The following is a 20,484-nucleotide window of genomic DNA, read 5'->3' on the forward strand; positions in this document are numbered from 1 at the left end:
CGTTTTGACAACAAACTATGAAAAATTATAGTTGCCTTAATCGGTGACAGAAATTTTTCCGGAAATATTGATTTTTATTTTATTTTCCTGAATTGGGAATTCATTTTCATGTACATTTTTTGGGGGCCGCTGGCCAATTTAAGGGCCGTTCAGCGACCCTAAACTATATAGTGGAATCATCCCTGCCAGCACATATAATACAAGAGATTAGCAATTCTAGAATAGTAGGTGAAATGACGTGGATACCATATGTTGCATTCTGCAATGTCAGAGGGCTGAACCTGTTAAAACTTTGATAATTGTTTAGTAACTGTCTTATAGAAAGTATAATAACACACGTATATAAAACTACAAGGAAGCTTAAAACATGGAAATTCCTTTCAAACTTCAAATGAAAAGCCCAAACACATCAAACGAACGGAAACAAATTGAAATTTTCTTTGATATAGACATTTGTCATAAGCTTGGCTTCTAACATTCGGAGTTTTGTGACATTAGTTTTCAGTGTTTTATTAGATTTTTAGATCCTGTAGACACATGTTAAATATATCCGGTGGTTGCACCCTTTAAAAACAAATAAAGTATAATTTAAATACAGGAGTAAAATAAAACGGTGAACACAGATTGCCTCCGAGTGATTCTCAGAATGATTGATAATACTAGTGCAATAAAAAAGGATATTTAATAATTTCGTATGAAATAATAAGTCTGTTTATTTGATGAGTTTTATCATTTTATTGTTTGGAAGTGCATGTACTTATCATTGTCAATATTTGAATACCAGGAAGCGATAATTACCCAGAATGAATTCGAAGTAATATCGTTGTATATGGTGTACATAGGACCTAAATGACGTTCCAACTGCACAATGCCATATTCCTCCTTGTTTGTCTAATTCATCTTTTATATGATCTGCAATGTCGGAAGTTCTGCTGTATCGATCCAATGCCTCTCTTGCATACATAAGTGTCATTCTTTGCATTAATGGAGACATATCAACAGTTACAATACCTACAATGTAGTGTATTCTTGTCTTACCTCATAATAAAAAATGTACGCATATATAAAAAACATTTGTTTAATGGTTCACTATACAAAATGAGATGTGGTATGATAAAGACACAACTGGTGACTACAGACCATACGATGAAACATTAAGCAACTAAATGTTAAAGTAATGCATTCAACAATGCATAAAATCAATACATTAAGACATTTTGAATAGGCACCCACATGACAAGAAATGAAGCACTTAAAGATAGAAAACAGATGGCCTGATCTTTGCTAAAAACATTGAACAAATAGTAAGTATAGCAGTCTGCAATCAAATAAGTTAATGACAGGTTCCTCACTTTGATAGACATAATATGGTATACTCATGTTAAACATAGCATTCATATGAGCAGGGACCGTAATATAAAACCACAACACAAAAACATATTGTGAAAAATCAGTTAAAAAGGTTTTGGTTTATCAGAGAAGCACAAAGACAAAAAACAAGCAAATGAAATCACAATACCGATGTAAGATTACTTATTCCTATTGAAAGTCAAACAGTATCCAAATCGTTTTCGCTTAGAAACAATTGCAATCAGTTAACAAAAAATAAACGTCTGTTAACAAAGATTTCCTTATGCATATTGTTCTTTCAAATTCAACACAGGTTGAAAACAATCTTTTGTACACATGTTAACTTACTACAAAAAATTAATTAGTCTGCAAACTATATGTAGAAAAGCAGTAGTATCTCATAAACTGTATGTCTTTCTCTATTGATAACCATGCTTAATAACTTATAAGATGCTACATACTTGGATTCTGTGAACTGGATCTTTTATTCAACCTTTCTTTGAGACGAAATGCTGAAAGGAAGACGTGTTGTTTGATTTTATTTAATTTATTCTAGTGCATTCCAACTCAAACTATACAACTATAATAAGTAATAAATGAAAAATCTGATCGCATATGCTCACTTTGTAGATATTGGAATGGTTTGAAATTGCTACACTAAAGATTTATTTGCGGAACATTGAATGAATATATACTTCTATTTTGTGTATGCCGTTTCTCTACGGATGACATAATTGAAAATAATCTTATCAAAAATTAAAAAGTGTTTAGGATTGTTTTAGGATATACAAAACAAATATGTTTAAGCGCCAGGTTCATGCTATCTTAGTTGTTCGAGTAACGCATAGTTCGATAAAGATATCCGAAACGAATAACTCTTTACCATAAATGACATAAACTTATTTTATATAGAAGAAAAGAAGTCAATCATAATTACCGTCATTGTTTCTTAATCCATGTATATCTGTTTTCTGTGTAACCGTATTATTTTCCACTTTTTTATTTTTTTTAATGGATTCCAAAGCTGAAAATATAATGATACAAAATAATGTCTTGGCGATTAAAAGAAAACACGATTTTGTCTTTGCCTATATGAATTTTCCTATGATAGTATCAACTTTACAGATTAAGTTTTGAGGTTTTCAATTAACTTATAGATTATCGTTGATCATCTCAACGAAATTGATTGTCTCGCTTGAACCTGTACGGCGAAAGTGAAAAAAGCAATCGAGTTGAGATAACCGTTGATATTCTGATTATCGCTATTTTACCTATGACGACGTTGTCAATTTCATGTTATACTATGTCAATTTCATTAGCAACGCCACGTGCCCCCTTAGTTTTCAGCAATAATTTTTCACATCACTCGACGCCGCTGAGAACGAACATTATCTGTCAGCAAGATCAAAGGACAATCTCGTAAAACAACGTTAAGTAGAGTTTATCTTTAACTGTAGCGGAAGGCAGCAGATCGTTAGACAACAAATTATAACAAAAACAACATTACGTATAGCTAAAGAAACTTACATCGATCAACAACCTCATGCAAATATATATAATTGCGACATAGTTCTGCACACCAAATCGTTTGCAAACTTAACATTTTTTTTATTTGCGTAGGGTTGTGTCTTTGAGTTTGTATGATTCAATGATTACAAGTCGAATTCGAAAAAGATATACATCCTTTATGATTTTGACGAATGGACCGGTAAACAATCGTATATCTAAATCAAGAAAAGTTATAGAGTACTTACACAGGCAGATTCCAAACAGCAGGAAGATTATTAATACCTTTAGTTCCATAGTTGTTTGTTTATTTACAAAACTACGAATAAATACCAAGTTTGTAATTTGTAACAGAAAATTATGTTGACCAACGTGTAGTCGACAACTGTCAACTTTTCCTTTAAAGATAGACATTTATATTATATGCTCTTCAGACACGGGTCATAACATACTATACCACGTGGATCCGTAAGAAAACAGGGATGTACTCCGACAGTTGATTGACGTTTGACGCTTATCAATACTACGTTAAGAATGTTATCATGAAATGTATGTACTCAAACTACATTAGAATAAAGTTGTGAGAAGAGGAAGAAAAGTCCTTCTTAAGTTGTTTATAAGTGTGTCGAAAAGATAGCAATTTTACATTAGTATTAAATATTAAGGGGAATTTCTTAATCGCTTCCTAGTGTCACAACTTCCTCTTGGTGTTAGCATATGTTAATGTTAAAAACTGAGTTTTCTTGTCTATGTTTTTTTTCAAAAAAAATCTAAATTGATTACGCATTACAAATGTGCATCAGGACATATCCAAAGGGCAATGATTACATTTAAGGAGTTGTATCTCTCTTTTTTTGGTAAAAAGGATCAATATAATGTGCTCATCAATTTATCGTTGTTTATTTAACCTTTACAAAATTTATGAGAGAGGAAAATATATCTAACGTACACAGACGAGTTTAAACTTTAAGCCGTAACCATGTAATGATACGGAGATAAGGTAGTATTGCTAATGAGACAATTACCAACCAAATAAAGTGGATTAATGCAAAAATAGGAAACCGTAGAGCCTTTAAAAAATAGTATAACTCATTCCGTATTATCTGCATCTGCTATAAAAGGCCCTGAAAATTATATATCAAACAGGTTATTACAACTAACGGCTTATTTATAAGAAAACAGTTTACGAAAAATTAAAATAACAAAGAAGAAACAAATACCACCACTGAACCATAGAAATATGAATGGGAACGTTCAATAAGAGTTCAACATGAATTGAGCCGATTGCCCTCACTTAACCTGGTAAGTGTGCAAAACTAACAATGACCACTGCCCTTTCCTCGATCTTGATATCTAAATCATTAACGAAAAGCTTAATACTAAAATGTATGATAAAAGAGATGATTTATCATTTCCTATCGTTAATTATCCATGTTTTCTGCTCTATGGTCGGGTTGTTGTCTCTTTGGCACATTCCCCATTTCCATTCTCAATTTTATTAACTATATAACATGAAGCAAAATTATAAAAATCCGTTGACAATAAGTGAATAATTAAGTAATCAAAATTGAGAAAGGAAATGGTGAATGTGTCAAAGTGACAACAACCTGACCATAGAGCAGAAAACATGGATAAATAACGATAGGAAATGAGAAATCATCTCTTTTATCATACATTTTAGTATTAAGCTTTCTGAATAATTGTCTGAATGTCAAAAATGTGTTACGCACATTATTTATATTTTAATTATCCCTTCGTAAATTTAACGAGTTGGTTGACCGTTAAGGAATTACAGTTTCACAAATGATACCGGATTTTAACAAAGTTTTAGAGATTTATTGCATTAGAATTATCAAAGGCATGCCATAAAATATATAATTTGAAATTATTTTAATGTATGCTTTATTTAATAAGATTAGGTAACTAGATATTTTGTTTTCAGTGTCATTTGAGGTATATGTTTTTTATGTTTCGGGAATGAATTATTTTTACACAAATTCTAATTGCATAGCCTGTCAAATTGTTTAAATTTGACGTGTTAATTTTTAAAAGAATACCATCAATTTTATTTTATTTTTTTTAAATAAATACATTGTTTTTCAGTCGATAAAGAAAACATTTTGATGTTTGTTGAAACATTTTTATCATATTAAATAATCAAAAATAATCAAATAATACAATATGACAAAAATATTTTTTCAAAAAGTGTAAAAATTATGAAAAGAAAAAAACACGCTAATTTGTGACTATATATAAGTGTTATAACATCATTAAATGCCTTCTTTTGACTACACTTTCCCATTTGACCGAAGTGTTACAGACAACTTTTGCAGTTATTTATTCATACTTAGGCTTAAGTTTTTTACAAAAACAATTTTTATATCAGATCGTCTTCTTTTGATAATCAAAGGGTTACGGTACTTATCTATCCCGAACTCATGTATTTAGTTTAAATGTTTAATGTTATATTGTAATTCTCACCGGATTTTATCAAATATGTTGACGTCTTTCCTATTATATTCATGTGTTATGGTAAAGAAAATTAATCACCGCCTTCATTTATTAGATTTGATTTTGTTCAGATTAATCTGTACGATGTTTTACGTTTGACGTTAGATTCAAAACAAACCGGACATAGCTATATAATATAGTTAATTGCTACCTTAGTTTGCTATTTAATAAGCATTGAAATGTGCATTGTTATTAAATGTAATATCAGTATTTAGTTCAAATGTAATCTTAAATCAATCCTAATTCTTTCTTATTCAGTCACATGTGACGTCATTTTTCATTTTTTGATGATCTGTTTTACAAATTCAAATGTGACGTCATTTTTTTTTTGTCATTTTTTACAATTTCAAATATGACGTCACTAGGCGTTGAGGTTTTGACTTATTCGGATGTGTCTTTTTTTGGTGTTGCATTTTGACGGGTTATATAATGTATTTCGGTTGTTAATCTATCATTTATATCTTATGTATAGTCATTTCATAAAATTTACTGTTTGCAAAAGTATAAATTATTCTAAATAATAGGGATGTTCTGATACCTAACAGAAAACCTAGGCCGTTTTTGGCACAACTTTTTTTGAACTTTTGGTCCCCGATGCTGTTTAACTTTGTACTTCTTTCGGCTTTCAAACTTTTGTATCTGGGCGTCAATAGTAAGTCTTGTGTGGACAATATGCACTTCTGGTGTATTGAAATTTTAAACTTGTTGCCTTTTGTTAGCTATTATTCGTGTGTTTCTTTGTGAATTGTGTTCTCCTATTTATTCATACTGTAGTCCTGTAATGTTGTGTTGTCATTTTAATGTTATTTTTCACATGGCCATAAATGAGAGAGGTTTGGCATGTCACAAAGCAAGGTTCAACCCACCATTTTTTCCTTTAAAAATGTCAGGAATATGGCCATTGTTATATTATAGTTCGTGTGTGTGTGTGTTACATTTGTACGTTGTGTTTCCGTTGTGTCGTTTGTTTTCTCTTATTTGTGAGTGTGAATTCACATTACTATAAGACGTGTGACGGTACTTATCCATCCCAAATTCATGTATTTGGTTTTGATGTTATTCTCATAGGATTTTGTCTAATGCTTAGTACGTTTCTGTACGTGTTACATTTTAATGTTGTTTCGTTGTTCTCCTCTTTTATTTAATGCGTTTCCCTCGGTTTTAGTTTGTTACCCCGATTTTGTTTATTGTCCATGGATTTATGAGTTTTGAACAGCGGTATACTACTGTTGCCTTTATTTACGGGGTCAGTTTTAACATATTGTTCGTTTTACTGTATTTTTTGGTAATGTTGTACACTTTAAGACTTGTTAAGAAATGTAACACACGGCCACTGAAAGCTTTTTTTGTGAAGCCTAAGTGGTAGTGTGGTCTAGCGGGTCGGCTACAGTGTAGGCGATTTGGTGTCACGATATCTCAGTAGCATGGGTTCGAATCCCGGCGAGGAAAGAAAAAAAATTTGCGAAAGCAAATTTACAGATCTTACATTGTTAGGTTGATGTTTAGACGAGTTGTATATTTACATATACATGTATATATAAAAAAAAATACTGTTACCGTATGTTTGTGTCATAACATCGTTGCCACAAGTTAAGTTTTTTCTGTTTAGTATTAAATTTATATTAAGATCCATTTTGTTACATCTCGTGATCAAGTTTATTTGACAATCGCCAATGGCAGTCATCAGGGTTAAAGGACATCAGTTGTTCGACCTGTTAGTCTAATGCGTTTTGTTTAAATATACTTGTTCAATTTTTTGGTCTTTTGGAAAATGTTGTTTGTGCTGTTTTAGACCCTTCTAAAACGAAATTTGATGACATGCACACATATAAAAATTGAGGTTTTTATCCAATGCAATCATATAAAAGGCAACACACGACCACCGAAAGCTTTATTTTAGTAGAGCCCAGGTGGTCGTGTGGTCTAGCGGGACGGCTGCAGTGCAGGCGATTTGGTGTCACGATATCACAGTAGCATGGGTTCGAATCCCGGCGAGGGATTTACAGGTTAACAGGTCTAACATTGTTGGGTTGATGTTTAGACGAGTTGTATATATATATATATATATATATATATAAAATAAATATATATATATATATATACGAGTCTAAATTGAAAACTACGTTCAAACCTATGACTGCGTTGGATAAAAACCGCAGTTTTTATACGTGTGCATGTCAAACAAATTTCGTTGTAGAAGGGTCTAAAAACAGCACAAACAACATTTTCCAAAAGACCAAAAGAGTGAAAAAGTATATTTAAACAAAACGCATTTGACTAACAGGTCGAACAACTGATGTTCTTTAACCCTGCTGACTGCCATTGACGATTGCCAAATAAAATTGATCACAAGATGTGACAAAATGGATCCTAATATAAATTTAATACGTCACAGAAGAAAAAAAATTGTTAACTTGTGGACAGGATGTTGTGCCACAAACATTCGGTGTCAGTATTTCTTTAGTACACCATATCCGGATTTCGACAATATAGATATATATGCACTATAGATATTAACCTCCAAATAGTGTATGTAAAGGTTAGCATTTGCTTCAAAGCTTCTAAACGGTCAGACATCAGCTATGCTTCTTTTAAATATGTACATGATGCAACACTCTCAAACGTGTCCATTCCATCAAACGTATCCGATTCCCCCTAAAAAGTGTCCTTTAAATTTCAAATCGCCATAATGTGTCCGTTTTTGCATCTCCAGACGTGTCCGATTTCACATCTTCAAACGTGTCCGATTTTTCATCCCAAAACGTGTCCGATTTCACATCTCCCAACGTGTCCTATTTCACATTCCCAAACGCGTCCGATTTCACTTTCCCAAACATGTCCGATTTCACTTTCCCAAACATGTCCAATTTCACAAAAAAAAATGCAAATATGTGTTTGTGTACTGCTCAATAGTCTTTTTTATCATGATGATTTTGTTTCTTCTGTTTCATACTTTGATTTTTATGTTAAAAGTTATATAATGAATAAGAAGCATTCAAATGGTTCATTGTATAGTGCTATATGTTGCCTTCAAATCAATTACGACTTCAAATGACGTCAAATAATATATAAAGTAATGATGATGTTTTATAAAAAAGATACGAAACAACAACAAAAATAATAACCACATAATGAATAAAACATGCTGACACTGAGTTTGATGCTTCAAACAAAGATCTATATTCTTCTCTAACCTCACGTGTTTAAAATATTGAGTGTAAAATGAAAATTCATGTTATGGTATTTGAATCTGAATAACGCCTTTAACATTCTTGCCTTCTCTTTTGTTATATTGTAAATCAACTGGGCAAATTGATGACCCCAATTAAAAAAGCGAATGCCAGCGACATAAACAAAAGTGTTGTGTACCAAGTGACGACTGGCAAACAACTTACAATATAATAGAAGTCTTACCTTGACATTGAACTGCAGTATCAACCGGAGATCGGAAACTATATGACTTTTTTGTTGTTGTGATTTTGTGATTTTGTGTTTGTTGTATTGACGTCATGTAGCATATTTCAATATAATATCTGTTTTTTGAAAAACAAAAACAAATACATGAACTAAATAAAATACTAACCCTCATAAATTTCTCTGAAAAACCAATTGCATAAATAAGGTGGTACGTTTGTCGGTCAGCTTTTCATCATTATGTTTTTTGAAAGTTGTCTTGTTTTAAAAAAAATATATGGTATATTTAATATATTCCTGACACAACTGTGTATGGATATTCTTGCCGTTCAGTGTATTTCTCTTTGGCGTCTATATCATATATCCCTATTATCATTTTTAATTCCCTACATGAGCTTAAAAAACCAAACAAGTAGCTAGTATAAAACATAGTATGACGAAACGCGCGTCTGGCGTACTAAATTGTAATTCTGGTACCTTTGATAACTAATTAACCAGCTGATAATTTCCTGTAACAACAGAGCGTTCTCAAAGTCTCGTGTAGATTATTGGTCGTATATTGGACAGAAAGTATAGTTTATGTTAATTAATCTGTAATTGTTATCAAATGATGAATTACAAAAAGAAAAATGCTACATAAGGCATTATTGAAACAATCAAAGTGGAATTGAATTGTAATTATATCGGGTTGGATGTAACATTTTTTAAATACCGTTTTAAAGATGCAAATTATACATGGTTGTGATAAAAATTTATATTTTATCCAATGGGAATTGTTAATATGTATATACAATACAATTTTATCACTTATTTTAATTAACAATTAAAACGGTAGGCTGCCTCACGGTTAAACCAATTACATAATGTAATTAAACATGTTAAAGAGCTACATTCACAAAAGCACCAATACATTCAGTTTCAACACATATGCTTCTAAGCTCCTAAACAGTCAAGCAGCAGCTTTGCTTCTTTTAAATTTGTAACACCCTCAAATGATGTCATCTACGATATGTACGGAGGGCTTAATTGTCATTTTTAGATGAAAATCTTCAAAAACTCTGGTCAAAGGGCACAGGGCGATTTCTTTAATTGTCCTCGGAATTCAGTTTTTTTGTGATTTTCCTTTTTTTTTGGAAACCCTCAACTGTAGATTTTGTATTATATACCTAACTTCACAAAATTCCGTGTACAATCAATGATAAACTGTCAACTCATCTGCTCGTTCTATAATAAAACTGTTCATTATATTGACAAAATTCCGTACAAACAATGGTACACTGTCGACTCATCTGCATGTTCTACACTAGAATATTCCATTAGGTTGGCAAAATACCGTACAATCAATGATAAACTGTCAACTCATCTGCATGTTCTATAATAAAACTGTCCATTATATTGACAAAATACCGTACAAACAACGGTACACTGTCCACTCACCTGCATGTTCTACAATGGAACTGTCCATTATAATGACAAAATATCGTACAATCAATGTTACACTGTCCACTCATCTGCATGTTCTACAAAAAAAAATTGTCCATTAACTTGACAAAATACCGAACAAACAATGGTACATAGTCCACTAATCTGCATGTTCCACAATAGAACTGTCTACAAAATTGACATAATACCGTACACACAATTCTGCACTGTAGGGTCATCTGCATGATCTACAATAGAACTATCCATTAGATTGACATAAAGTATGTCCTCAGTGAAAGACAAACTATAAAACTGTTTACCTGCGCAGTGGTATTAACCATATTTGGATTCTAAGAACTTAAGGATAATTAAAATTTAATTATACGTGTATTGTCAGATTAACTCTTCAAGCCATTTAAATCCCGGAGGTCATGTTTTTACATTTGTGTATTGGTTCGAGATAAATAATGAACTTATTATGCTTTTATTAACCATGTTAACCTTAATTCAACTGAAATAAATTTCGACCCATCAAATATCGACTCATCAGGAGTCGAAATACATATAAAAAAGAAGATGTGGTATGATTGCCAATGAGACAACTATCCACAAAAGAACAAAATGACACAAACATTAACAACTATAAGTAACCGTGCGGCCTTCAACAATGCCCATACCGCATAGTCAGCTATAAAAGGTCCCGATAAAATGTAAAACAATTCAAACGAGAAAACTAACGGCCTTATTTATGTAAAAAAAAAATGAACGAGAAACAAATATGTAATACATAAACAAACGACAACCACTGAATTACAAGCTCCTGACACATGTTTTATTTTTGTCCATGTGATGAGTTAAGCCTATTTCAACTGATTTTTATAGTTCGTTCTTATGTTGTACTGGTATACCACTGTCCCAGGTTAGGGGAAGGTTGGGATCCCGCTAACATGTTTAACCCCGCGACATTATTTATGAATTTGCCTGTCCCAAGTCAGGAGCCTGTAATTCAGTGGTTGTCGTTTGTTTATGTGTGACATATTTGTTTTTGTTCATTCTTTTATATAAATAAGACTGTTAGTTTTCTCGTTTGAATTGTTTTAAATTGTAATATCGGGGCATTTTATAACTGACTATGCGGTATGGGCTTTGCTTTCTTTTTATATGTATATGGAACAAAGTTCGATACCAGCTGAAAACTTCGACTCATCCGAAATTCCAATCAACCGAGTTCGCACTAACGATATTTAACTGTATGTCCGTTGCAATGGACATCGTGTTGATCTTTGATGACCCAACGAACAGACAATGGACATGTTGCTATATCGTCTCATTATGCTGGATATCAAATTAATGCAGACTTTTGTACCACACTCCGTGCAGTCTGATATGGGATATATCTTTTCATACAAGAAAATGACAACAGGTCAAAACCATAAAAAAATATCTTTTGTTAAGCTTAAAGGAGATAATAAATACACAGTTAATACGGCTGATTTCCTTTATGTATTTTCCTGGACACTTATGTTTTTAACATTGGTCATATAATAAGGTACATGCATTGTATTGATACATTTTATAAGCTAGTGTTCTGATGGTATTGCGTTTGCTAAAATGTTACATCTACATAAATATGGGAGTATGTGAATACTTATTTAGGGAATTTTAATGTTATCCTTTTTTTAGGCCAGAATTTTCGTTGAAGGATGCAAAGATTACAAACAACTGATTACTGAACTAAAGCGGCTTATTGTCACGAAAACTTGATTGACATCCTTTTTTAAGACCGGATCAAATGATTCAGAAATCATAAAAAATGAGACAAAACATCAGCAAAAATCTTTCGTCCAGAAAAAAACGAAAACTTGATTTGTAACTTTTATGATATAAATTAGAATAAAATGTTGATTTTTTTCATCCAGCAATAATGTGTTTTTCTATAATACGAAGACGGACATTTGTCATGCCTAGCTGGTATTCTGAGCTGAGCATTTGCAAATGGGACGCTTTCTGCTTTAGGTTTTTTCATTTTCAAATAATTAATCATTAGGTCATCAATTACTTTCCAAATGTTTTCATCACTCTTTTCAGGCATGCCATACACTAAAGCATTATATTTGTGGTCGTGTTTTTCAAGTAGTAACTGCTTCTCTTTTAAATTTTTCATGTCAGTCTCAAAACTCTGCCTCATTGACTCAAACTTTTTACCTCTAGAGCTTGCACATTGAGTTCCATAGCCTCAAACCCTCTTTGTAATTCATCTTGATCGTGCCTTAATTCTTTTAATGCTTGACCTGTTTCTGAGACCTCTAACTTTACTTGTTTTACATCCTGTTTCACCTCCTGCACTAGATTTGAAAATTTATCTTCAATTGTATCTAATTAATCATTAAACTTATTTACTTTTGTGTCTACTGCCAAAATAAGGGTTTTCAGATCTTCCATAGTTGTATTTGAAAGGGCTTACCATGATGATATCAGTATATTGTGTGTCAATATTTCAATGTTACCTTTATGAATGACATGTACATGTATGACGTAACATGTAAACAAAATTATCAACGATGAAGCTATGAAACTGTGTCACAATAACACGATTGAAAATTGCGCAATAAATGTCTTTGAACTAATTGAAACCTCTAGACGATGTTTTGTTTATGATATTTGCAATCTTTTAAGTATTTCTATTACATATTCATTGAGTATTTTGTTGTTTTCCCCGGAATTCAAAAAATTACATGGTGGCTGCCATTACAGGGGTGGTAATAAATTTGAAAAAGGAGTACCAAAATTTTCTCCTTTAATTTCTTAAATTCCATGCAATTGATAAACAATTTCTGAAGGAAAACAAATTCTAAAATGAAGAACATGTTTTTCGTAAACTCTACTATTTGTAATTTTTGTATAATTATCATTATCAACTAGATGAGTAATCTATAGTGATTCCTTTAACTTTGTCATTATATCGTATAAGTATACCAAGTATTTCTGCACATAGTAAAAATATATAAGGTAATAGGGGATCCCCTTGGCAGCAGCCCCTCTGAATCTAAAAAAAATCTGAGAGATGGCAATTTTGAGTTACTGCATATTGAATTTTGGTATAAAAAGTAGTGATCCAATGTTTTATAGAAGGTCCAAAATTAAAAAAGTCTAATACAATTTCAATAAAACTCCAAGAAATTGAATCAAACGCCTTTCCAAAATCAATAAGGAGGAGAATACCAGGTATATCATGTTCTTCTGTATACAATAAAATATCACAAATTAGTCTAATATTTTCACCAATATATTTTCCAGGAATGAATCCCGTTTGGACTTCAAACGCTCTGCGATACATCTAGACCCAAGTTTATATATTGTGTTTAAAAGACTTATTGGTCGCCAGTTTTTCATATATTGTCTTGGTTTATCTCCCTTTGGTATACAAGTAATTATGCCTTTTTTTTTTTGATTATCGACATTTCACCCATATTATACCCATACCCATAAGAACAAATTTACCTAAATCTATCCAAAGAAATTTAAAAATCTCACTGGTGTATCAATCAGATACTGGGCTTTTGTTACTTTTTATTCTTTTAATAGCAGCTGTTAATTCTGAATAGGAGATTTTTCCCTCAAGGGTATCCCTTATTTCATTTATTAACTTGGGAACGTCTAAAAATGGAATTTCCTTTTTGAGATCAACACTATTTATTGTATCTTTCTTTGAATATAAATTCTTATAGAAGGTGTTAGCTTCCAATAAAATATGTTCTTGTTTGTTTATTTAACAGCCTTCATTATTGACTAGTCTTGGAATTATTTTATTAACGAAGTTCTTAGTTTCTAAGTTGATAAAATATTTTGAGGATCTTTCTCCTTCTTCTACTCATTGCATTTTTGAGCGAACATAATGACCACGCATTTTTCTTGTCTTAAAATTTGTTATTCAGATTTCTTTTGTTTGAGATCTTCAAGAGCTTCTGTGGTTTGTATATTTTCTTCTAATTTTTGAATTTCATTCACTTAAGCATTTTTCAATTTTTCTTTTTTTCTTTTTATATGATGCAAAGGAAATTGTTTTACCCCTAATTTCTGTCATTAATGATTCTAAGAACAGCTATTCATTTATTGTAAATTGAATATCTAAGCAATCAATCTGGTCTAGTGAGTCTCTATTGTATACTTAAGTTGCATATTTATCTTTTACTTGTTTTCTTTTTTCTTTAACAGATTCAACATATTCTATATCATACAATAAACTATTATTAAATTTCCACAAACCCTTCCCAATATTGAAATCAGTTATTTTAAAGTGTAGAACTATTGGTGAATGGTCAGATCTATAGCTGTTTTGAATTTCTACTTCTTTTACATTTTGATAGAAACTTCGAGATATAAGAAAGAAATCAAGCCTAGCTTGATAATGTAAATCGTTTCTTGTCTGGGTAGTATTCAAATTCATTCTAACTGATTATGAATACATATTTGCTTAACTTTGATTTGTCTTGTGTTACGGCTATGAATCACCTTTGAATTATAGCGTACAAAAGACAAAGCATTTGGATAAATTCAACAAGATTTGTATGCAGTTTTTAAAGACATATTATACAAGTTAAAATGTCAACTTAAAAGTTCAAAGACATGTCCAATCTTTTGACTTTTCTTTAATAGGAATTCCTCTCCTTACTATGAATTCAAATGGAATGAAGATGTTTAAGTACTGTAAATTCAGAAATTATTGCGTGCATTTATTATTGCGATTTTGTCATTTTAGACTTAAATGCGATTTTAATTTTTACGATTTTGAGAAAAATCCTGTTAAATTCATATAAAATATTTCAAAATGCGAGTTTTAATTATTGCGTTTACAACTCAGTCGCATTTTTCGCAATAATAAAAACCTCGCATTAATTTCTGAATTTACAGTAGTTCACAGTCTAGTTAAATGTTGTTCGTAAATAAAAATGTCAATTTAAAATCTCTTAGAATTCAAGTATATTAATGGCTGTCTGTCATAATTCTTTATATATAGTTGTGACAGACACATCTAGAACACTGAATAATGGTAATGCATAGACAACTATAGAAGGGAACTTCTAGAATAATGCAGAAGTTTAAATTACCAATTATGATCATTATGAGAGTCAAATAGAATAGTCTCATCATTTCTGTGATGGTGCAATGTTTTTTTTAGAATGCATAATTATAATATTAACAATTATATATAAAGACAACAATACGTAGTATACAACTGTTCGAAAATCATAAATCGATTGAGAAAAAAACAAATCCGGGCCACAAACTAAAACCGAGGGAACCGCATCAAATATAATAACTACGACACAACAGAAACACAACATTAAAATGTAATACACACGGAAACAAACCGTTATATAACAAAGGAAATTTTCCTGACTTGGTACATTTTAAGAAAAAAATATGAAAATGTATGCAACGTATATCATAAGGCGACACGATAAGATTAAGATAATTTGAGCTGTATAGCTGACACATTTGAAAGTTTGCAATACGAAAATCATGCATTTTTGAAAAGTACTAGTTTGGTGGGGATAAAACAAATATCTTTAAATCGTCGATTATCTCCATTGGATGTCATGCCTTGTTGAAAGTGTCAAAGGACACAAACGATATTGCCATTGTCGTCATGTAAGAACCCCTTTGCCGTTTTTACTGGCGTATACTATAGTTGTGTGCCTGTTTTGATAAATGATTTGTTCCTGTCGAAAAAGACATTTATATTATACATTTGTAGAAGTATACATTCCCACATCAGTCTATTTAATGTTTATATTGCATGTCGTTAGTGTACTTTTTTTTATTGCTATATTCAGAGATTCAAAAAAAAAAATGAGTGCAAAAACAAGAGGAAGAAATTGAATTCATACTGCATGCAGACATGTCAATGTTCGAAGCATCAACTACTTGATGAATATTATTAAGAAAGATAAACATTATACATGTGACGATTATAAGCTTGGTTGTTGTTATATTGTTATACATTTATAGAAACAATCACAGTGTTTGCAAAAATAATGTATATGTTTAATGTTAACTTGCCGTCTGATGAAAAAAAAAATCGAAAGCATGTGTGAACGATACAAATACTTGTTTTTTTAAATATTATAGATATTTGTTAATTTCAACCTTTCAGAAAGACAATAAACAAAACGAAAGTTTTACCATATATGAAGTGTCGCAATATAATCGACAACGAATACGCATATCAATACCGTCGATAAATCGGAACCAAGAGAGGGGTTGAAGAAGAGATGAATTGAGAATTCTTTGTTCTAATTTCCCCATAAAAATATTGGCATAAGACGGGGCCATCTTTGTTCCCATTGTTGTTCCATTAATTTGGAGGAAGTGTTCGGCATTATGTACGAAGTTATTGCATTTCGATATTAAAGTTAGAAGCTGGATGAGACATTCATTTGGTGGATGTAAGGTGTTACGAGAGTTCCAGACTTCCCTACAGGCTTCAATACCATCGTCATGGGGGATGTTAGTCTAGAGGGAGGTAACATCAAGCGAAACAAGGACCGTTTCAGGTGGGAGAGGGTTCAGAGGTTCCATTTTCTTAAGATAGTGTGTTGTGTCTTGTATATAGGAACCATCCTATATACAAGACACAACACACTATCTTAAGAAAATGGAATCTGGCTCAATAAGAAACTCCACACCACTGCTCAGGTTAAGGAGAGGATTGGGATCCCGCTAAGATGATTAATCCCGCCACATTATGTATGTATGTGCCTTTCCCAAGCCAAGAGCCTGTATTTCAGTGGTTGGTATTTGTTTGTGTGTTACATATTTGTTTTTTGTTTATTTTTTAAATGTAAATGAGGTCGTTATTTTTTTCATTTGAATTGTCTAGCATTGTCATTTCTGGGCCTTTTATAGTTGACTATGCGGTATTGGCTTTGCTCAACAGTTTGCTGTCTTATATAGGAATGCTGAAAAATTATTGAAAAAGTCAAGTATGTTGTCAATAAGAAACTCCACACCACTGTTCAGGTTAAGGGGAAGATTGGGATCACGCTACGATGATTAATCCCGCCACATTATGTATGTATGTGCCTGTCCCAAGTCAAGAGCCTGTATTTCAGTGGATGTCGTTTTGTGTGTGTGTTACATATTTGTTTTTTGTTCATTTTTTAATGTAATTAAGGTCGTTATTTTTTTTTTCATTTGAATTGTTTAACATTGTCATTTCTGGGCCTTTCATAGTTGACTATGCGGTATTGGCTTTGCTCATTGTTTAAGGTTGTACGGTGATTTATAGTTGTTACATTTCTGTGTCATTTTGGTTTCTTGTAGATACTTGTTCATTTATAATATATACAGAGTTGACTCCTTGAATCCATCTAATATACATTTTACAAATTTTCATTTATCTTTAAAAAATACACATTACATTTGCAATAACAATCATTTGTTTTCCGATGCAAATCTTGACTGAACATTTGTCACTGATAGTATCCAAGCGGTAAAAAACGAACATTTTCCATTGAGTCCATTCCTTTTCGTTGCATCTAGATTATTTCGCAAGAATAAACAGTCATTTATTTTCTCTATAAAGTCATGGACTGTGAGGAAAGTGTTTACGACCAGTGAAAATCGGTAAAAACAAGGTAATAGGTCCAATAAGCTGACATTGACATACTAAGATGTCGGTGGACACAGTATTACCGATCAGCTAGTAATGTTGGTAATTTTAGATATCAGAATATTTTAGTAAAAGCATATTATTTTATTTTGAAGCCAAAGATATTGTATATTTTTTTTAATCAGTGAATTCAACTAACACTTATACTGACTATTTAACAGAACAAAATTCTACATAACTAGAAAATACTTTGAAATTGCCATATTTTTTTTATTTTTTACACTAGAAATATACGTTTAAAAAACAATACACAAAAAAATATGTTTTAAAATATCAAACTGAAATTCGAAAATTATATACAGTGTTTAGTAACAAATCGTAGTCATGTTAACTTTTTTTTATATAAAATTGTTGCCACCTAAAATATCTACAAAGTAGAATATCGTTTTCATCATTCATTACAGTAACTTTGATATCTCTGGTAATGAATACTATCAATCTTGTTTATTTTCTTGAATCGTTAAATAATTTCAAGTACAGGAAGCCAATTGAAATCGCACTTGATTATGCTTAAAATAAATCAAGGACCACTTACCATTAGGCTCATTTGAACATTTCACTTAAATAGACTAGGAAGCTAGATATAAGAAAAAAACATAAGAAAGATATGTTGGGGATTTTTTTATTTGAACATTGTTGCAGTTCGGCTTTCATCATTTTTTTTATATGCCTTTGATATAGGAAGATGAATTTATGACAGTAATAAATAACATCATTTGGGGAATCCCCACTCCCAAATTGTCTTCCTTAATATATTGAAGCTCATCTTTAAGTTTGACCTTCTAATATATTTCGTTTTAGTTTGTTTTAACTAGGAAGCTGAATATGTGACAGCAGGACCAATCTTTAAAATCTCTACACGATGAAGCTCAACGAACTACATTTCAGAACATGCATCTTGAGATGTAAACTAATTTAATTTCAAACCAAATTTTGTTAACTGAGATATGAAAAAAATTCTAACCCGATAATGCCTGCTATATAATTAGTCGGAACATGTAGCTATTTTCCATTCGTAAGATTTTCATACATGATAAAACTTTCCGATTTGCATTTTCCTTGGAGCTCGGTATTTCTGTTATTTTACATTATAGTAGTTATAATTTTAGTTGATACTCTCTCAAAAACAAAAACATTCCCTAACATTTGTGTTATCGTTGTAGCGAGGTCGTCCTCAATGAAGGTGTCAAGGATTGATTTCCGACATGGTCAAATCAATGGCTCTAAAATTAGTAATTGTTATCTCTTATATTTTATGCAGGACAATGTATGAAATAAAGTTTTAATTTGGTAATTTCTAATATATGAAAAGGATGAAAGATATATAAATATATTATATAAAATCTACATTCAAATGAGTTTGTTCATAGTTAATCAAGAAATCTTAAATTCAGCTTTAGCTAAATCTCTAACAATATGTTACTATAATTTTTATTAAAATTGTACATGTATGAGAAGAAGATAATGAATGACATGTAATGCATTGTTGTGCATGACTGCACAACTTTTTGCTTCAGTAATGCTTTAAGTTACAATTACGTTGAAAGCAAAAATTGCAGCATATCACATTACATGCAATTACTTTAAAAAACGTAATGCATTACAATTACAAATTTGAAATTCCCGATGCCTGGTACATACATTCACCCGTATAGAGTAAATAGTGAAATACACATGACTTTAAAGACAGCCAATCCTCTCACTTGTATGACAGTAGCGTAAAGTTCCATACTATTGATCACAATATAGACAAAACAAACAGATGTGACCGGTGAAATGTCAAAATTGGGGTACATCGAAATAAACTTAATCCCTATGCAGTTTATCAAAACTATAACAGATACTTTTCGATTAACCCTATAAATTGCAATATAAATTTACCACAAATCGCAACATAGTTTTCTTGTTTTCTTTTCTTGTAATCATCATCCTAATCATATTATCTAAACTATTAATTTGAAATAACTATCAAATATAACAAGTTATTTTAATAAATGAAAACACGCTGTCACTTCACAAGCTACTTGAATGTCTACTTTAATTTCTGTCTTGGTAAATGATTCTTCTTCAATAAAATAATATAAAACGTGTTTTTAATTGACTATGAATAAACAACTCCCAACTAATCAAGCTCCTCTCCAATATTTTGCTTAATAAAGTAAATGGTTCGTCACTTATAAAAAGTGCATGTATAGGAAAAGAATATTTTATTCGGTCATTTATATAAAATGTTGTGGTTTCGATACACGATGTGGCCATACATAATCAATTAAGTCAAATCTATGTTTTATTAACAAGTGAAAACATTTTCCAACACAAAATTGTGGAAAAACTGTCTGTAATTTTGCACATGATTAATACCCCCTTTCGTGCTATACAAATTTGGCTCAACTACTTCACCTAAATAAGCAATGTTTGTCTTCAAATCAGATTTCAATATGGTTATACAGGATGTAGTAATATTTAATCTATGAAATTTAACCAATCATATATTCAGAAACCTTTACTATGTAAATTATTACATATATGAAAAAGGTGTGGTTTAATTTGATTGAAATTTACTCTTCGTATATAAACAAATAATTATTGGGAGATGGATAAAGAGG

General features: G+C 31.2%; 1 protein-coding gene across 1 annotated transcript; it reads right to left on the reverse strand.

Moving 5' to 3' along the window:
* Positions 1-717: 717 nt before the first annotated feature.
* On the reverse strand, positions 718-3,273 carry LOC139494830 (uncharacterized). Its single transcript, XM_071282997.1, has 4 exons — positions 3,105-3,273; positions 2,288-2,374; positions 1,812-1,862; positions 718-1,011 (listed from the first exon to the last, which is right to left on the reverse strand). The coding sequence occupies exons 1-4, from the start codon at positions 3,268-3,270 to the stop codon at positions 767-769; spliced, it is 549 nt and encodes a 182-aa protein (XP_071139098.1). The 5' UTR covers positions 3,271-3,273; the 3' UTR covers positions 718-766.
* Positions 3,274-20,484: the final 17,211 nt, after the last annotated feature.

The sequence above is a fragment of the Mytilus edulis genome, chromosome 11, assembly GCF_963676685.1.
Source record: "Mytilus edulis chromosome 11, xbMytEdul2.2, whole genome shotgun sequence".
NCBI lineage: Eukaryota > Metazoa > Mollusca > Bivalvia > Mytilida > Mytilidae > Mytilus > Mytilus edulis.

Bases quoted from the DNA above. Each gene is read 5' to 3' on its own strand.
- LOC139494830 (XM_071282997.1), bottom strand. From the start codon at position 3,270: ATGTCTATCTTTAAAGGAAAAGTTGACAGTTGTCGACTACACGTTGGT. The intron at 2,375-3,104 runs GTAAGTACTCTA...TTATATTTTCAG, and splicing joins GCTGTTTGGAATCTGCCTGT to CTTTGGAATCCATTAAAAAA. The intron at 1,863-2,287 runs GTAATTATGATT...TCTTCCTTTCAG, and splicing joins TGGATTAAGAAACAATGACG to CATTTCGTCTCAAAGAAAGG.